Consider the following 3081-nt stretch of genomic DNA (forward strand, 5'->3'; position numbering starts at 1 on the left):
AAGTGAACTGGGTGTTGTTAATTGAATCTGGAATGATTAAAATACAGTACCTATGTATCTTTCATGTTTAGAGCATTGGTGGTGATTTGACTTTTTTTTAATTTCTAAAAACAAGCCATTATTTATTTTGCCCTGGTGGTATTTTAAAATCTGACTCTTATTTATACACCAAAATCTTATCTGTAGCAAGAAATAGATGCAACATTTATATTATTTTCATTCAACTCTGTATGTTCTCAATATGACATAGAAATGTACTGCACAACCTGGATACTGCATGTAATTATTTCACTGGTAAATTCTGAATAATTCATATTATTTATGGATGAAGCTTTGTTTTGGGTATCCATAGGCACTGCATAATTCTACATTTCAAAAAAAAAAGCATCCAACATAGATAATATTTTCAAATTCGAAACCTCAGGGACAGCGTCAAATTTGAGAACATTGCCTGAGTTCTGGCAATTTCTTTGATAAATTGTTAAGATCAAAGAGCATTCAGAGAACGAGAAAACAATGCTATAAAAGGAAAATTGTTAACAGACAGATTTCATCCATATTTACATTGAGAACTTCTTTCAGGTTTAGTTTTGTTGTAAATGAATACCTGCACTCCCTTTCTTTCTATAATTCAGCCTATAATACTGAATTTCTTATGAAGACATAAGATCACGATGATTGAACCAAAATTATAATTTATTTTATTGCTTACTGCGCAGTTTAATAGCAGCTGCTTTGAGATGAGAAGTCTAAATAGGACATTTTGCAAAAACACATTCTCATTTTTACAACATTTTTTGTCTGTTTTCCAAAATTGTGTTACTTTCAAATGCTGAAATCAACAACCTTCTTATCCTAACACACATTTTATTGCAAACTAAATATTAAAATTTAAGAAAGACATAAATACCAATACTTTAGAATTTTAAAAAGTTATTTTTTGATTACATAATGGAAGTATAGTGCAGGCAGAGTAGTTGATGTAAAACGATTAAGAACATAATTTCTGAACTATTATCTTCACTGATTTTACTGGAACCATTCTTTTTTCTTCTCACCAGTAAGCAGCTGGTTGATTCCCAATGCTGAGGCTATTTGTGCACCAACAAGTCCGAGTTATCAATACTGTGCTGCCTTACCGCTGCCTAGTGCCCATGGGTACCATAGCTGTGAACGCTATCCCTCACGGCACAGGCACCTTGCCAGTCCATATCCAACATCCTACATACACAGAAATTACTCAACAGGTAAGATCAAACCTATTAATTAAACTGTCAATTGATGGATTACACTGATTAATCAACAATAGTAATTCACCATTTGAAAATGCTTTTACAAAACTATGAAACATACAATCTGTAATGGATTTAAACCATTAGTGGTTTAATTATTTTAACGAGTTAATTGATGTTTATTATAGGAACCGCAGTAGACCATTCAGCCCCTCAAGGCTGTTCCGCCATGGCTGATCTGTGACTCAACTCCATATAGCTGCCTTTGTCCCATATGCCTTAATATCTTTGCTTAACAAAAACAAAACAATCTCAGACTTAACATTAGCAACTGATTTGGCAGAATGCCTCATCATCAGAACTTTCAAACAAGCACTAAGGTGTAGCTTGGTTGATGATGAGGAAGACACTTCCTGTCAAATTGTTCGTGTACACACACCTGGGTTCTCTATGCTACTGTACAGTGCCCTGGAGAAAGCTGCTGTGGTGAAGAGACTGTCACACATCTCCTTCTAAAATGTGCCTGTGCAAAGAAACTCTGGAGAGAAATGTTCTGTTGTGTTGTTAAGATTTGAACCTGAGCCCCTCTGTGATGCACAAGTCTATGCTGTAGGGGCATCCCATGGATTCACACTGAGACAAACATCAACTCTGACTGGAGGACCATCCACTCAGTGAAAAGTGCTCTTTGGTCTAGCCCCGAAAATATTGGTCTTCCAGTGCAAAGAGTTGTCCGCAATCCAGTGTTGAAGACTGGCACATTCCCAGGTCTAGGCCAACATGAAACAAAGATCTGTGGATGCTGATGATCAGACACACAAAAAGAAATTGCAGGAATAGTTGCAGAACTTGAAATGTTAACACTGCTTTCTCTCCATAGGTGCTGCCAGACTTGCTGAGTTTCTCCAATAATTTCTGTTTTGGTCCAGGACTTTTTGTTGAGTGAATAATAGAATCATATGGCGGCCTTGCACCTCTTCAAGCCCATATTGCCAAAAACATACTACTTTCCGGCACTCGTCCCACTTTCCTGCACCAGGCCCATAGTCTTATCACACTTAAAGTGCTCTTCCGAATTCTTTTTAAAGGTTGTGAGGTTTCCTGCCTTTATTGTCCTTTAAACTAAGGAGAAAAGTTGTTTTCTATTCACTATTCCCTTGCCATACTAATGGCTAGGGCAGCTATCACAAAGACACAATGAGGAAAGGTCACTGCTATAGAGTTTCTGCCACAGTGTACTGAGTGGCTGCTAACTTATAAAACTCTTCAGGGTATATGTGTGTAACAAAATGCATATAGCTTTGGTTATAATGAATTAATACTGCAATTTGTAATTGGATTGAAGCAGCTACTGTACTCAAACACAATCCCTAACCTCATGGCCTGACATCTCATAATGTTGTGGTTCTGTTCGCCAAACTGGAAATTTTTGTTGCAAACGTTTCAACCCTTGTCTAGGTGACATCCTCAGGGCTTGGGAGCCTCCTGTGAAGTGCTTCTGTGGTGTTTCCTCCGGCATTTATAGTGACCTGTCCCTGCCGCTTCCGGTTGTCAGTTTCAGCTGTCCGCTGTAGTGGCCGATATATTGGGTCCAGGTAGATGTGTTTGTTAATGGAGTTTGTGGATGAGTGCCATGCTTCTAGGCAGACGCGCACAACAGACTTCACAAATACAGACAAGAAATTGCGCGCCAAAAGTCGTTAATTTCAAAAACCACTAATCAGGAATGGACCCAGACCATAGAACGGGCTGTCACCATAGGACAGGACCACACACCGCAAAAAAACTAAAAGAAAAAATGGCCAAACTAACACACAACAAAGAGGACACCACAACACACACCTGGGTT

At 38.2% G+C, this 3081-nt stretch overlaps 1 protein-coding gene across 1 annotated transcript in view; it reads left to right on the forward strand.

The window, feature by feature from the left end:
- Nucleotides 1-1054: 1054 nt before the first annotated feature.
- Nucleotides 1055-3081, forward strand: part of LOC122555524 (T-box transcription factor TBX19-like) — a gene marked incomplete at its 5' end in the record, with an annotated part of 13340 nt that continues 11313 nt past the window's right edge. Inside the window, one exon of the mRNA XM_043701545.1 lies at nt 1055-1247. Within this exon, the coding sequence (XP_043557480.1) occupies nt 1055-1247 (193 nt within the window). The remainder of the gene's footprint in view (nt 1248-3081) is intronic.

The sequence above is a fragment of the Chiloscyllium plagiosum genome, chromosome 12 (genome assembly GCF_004010195.1).
Source record: "Chiloscyllium plagiosum isolate BGI_BamShark_2017 chromosome 12, ASM401019v2, whole genome shotgun sequence".
In the NCBI taxonomy this organism is placed as follows: Eukaryota; Metazoa; Chordata; class Chondrichthyes; order Orectolobiformes; family Hemiscylliidae; genus Chiloscyllium; species Chiloscyllium plagiosum.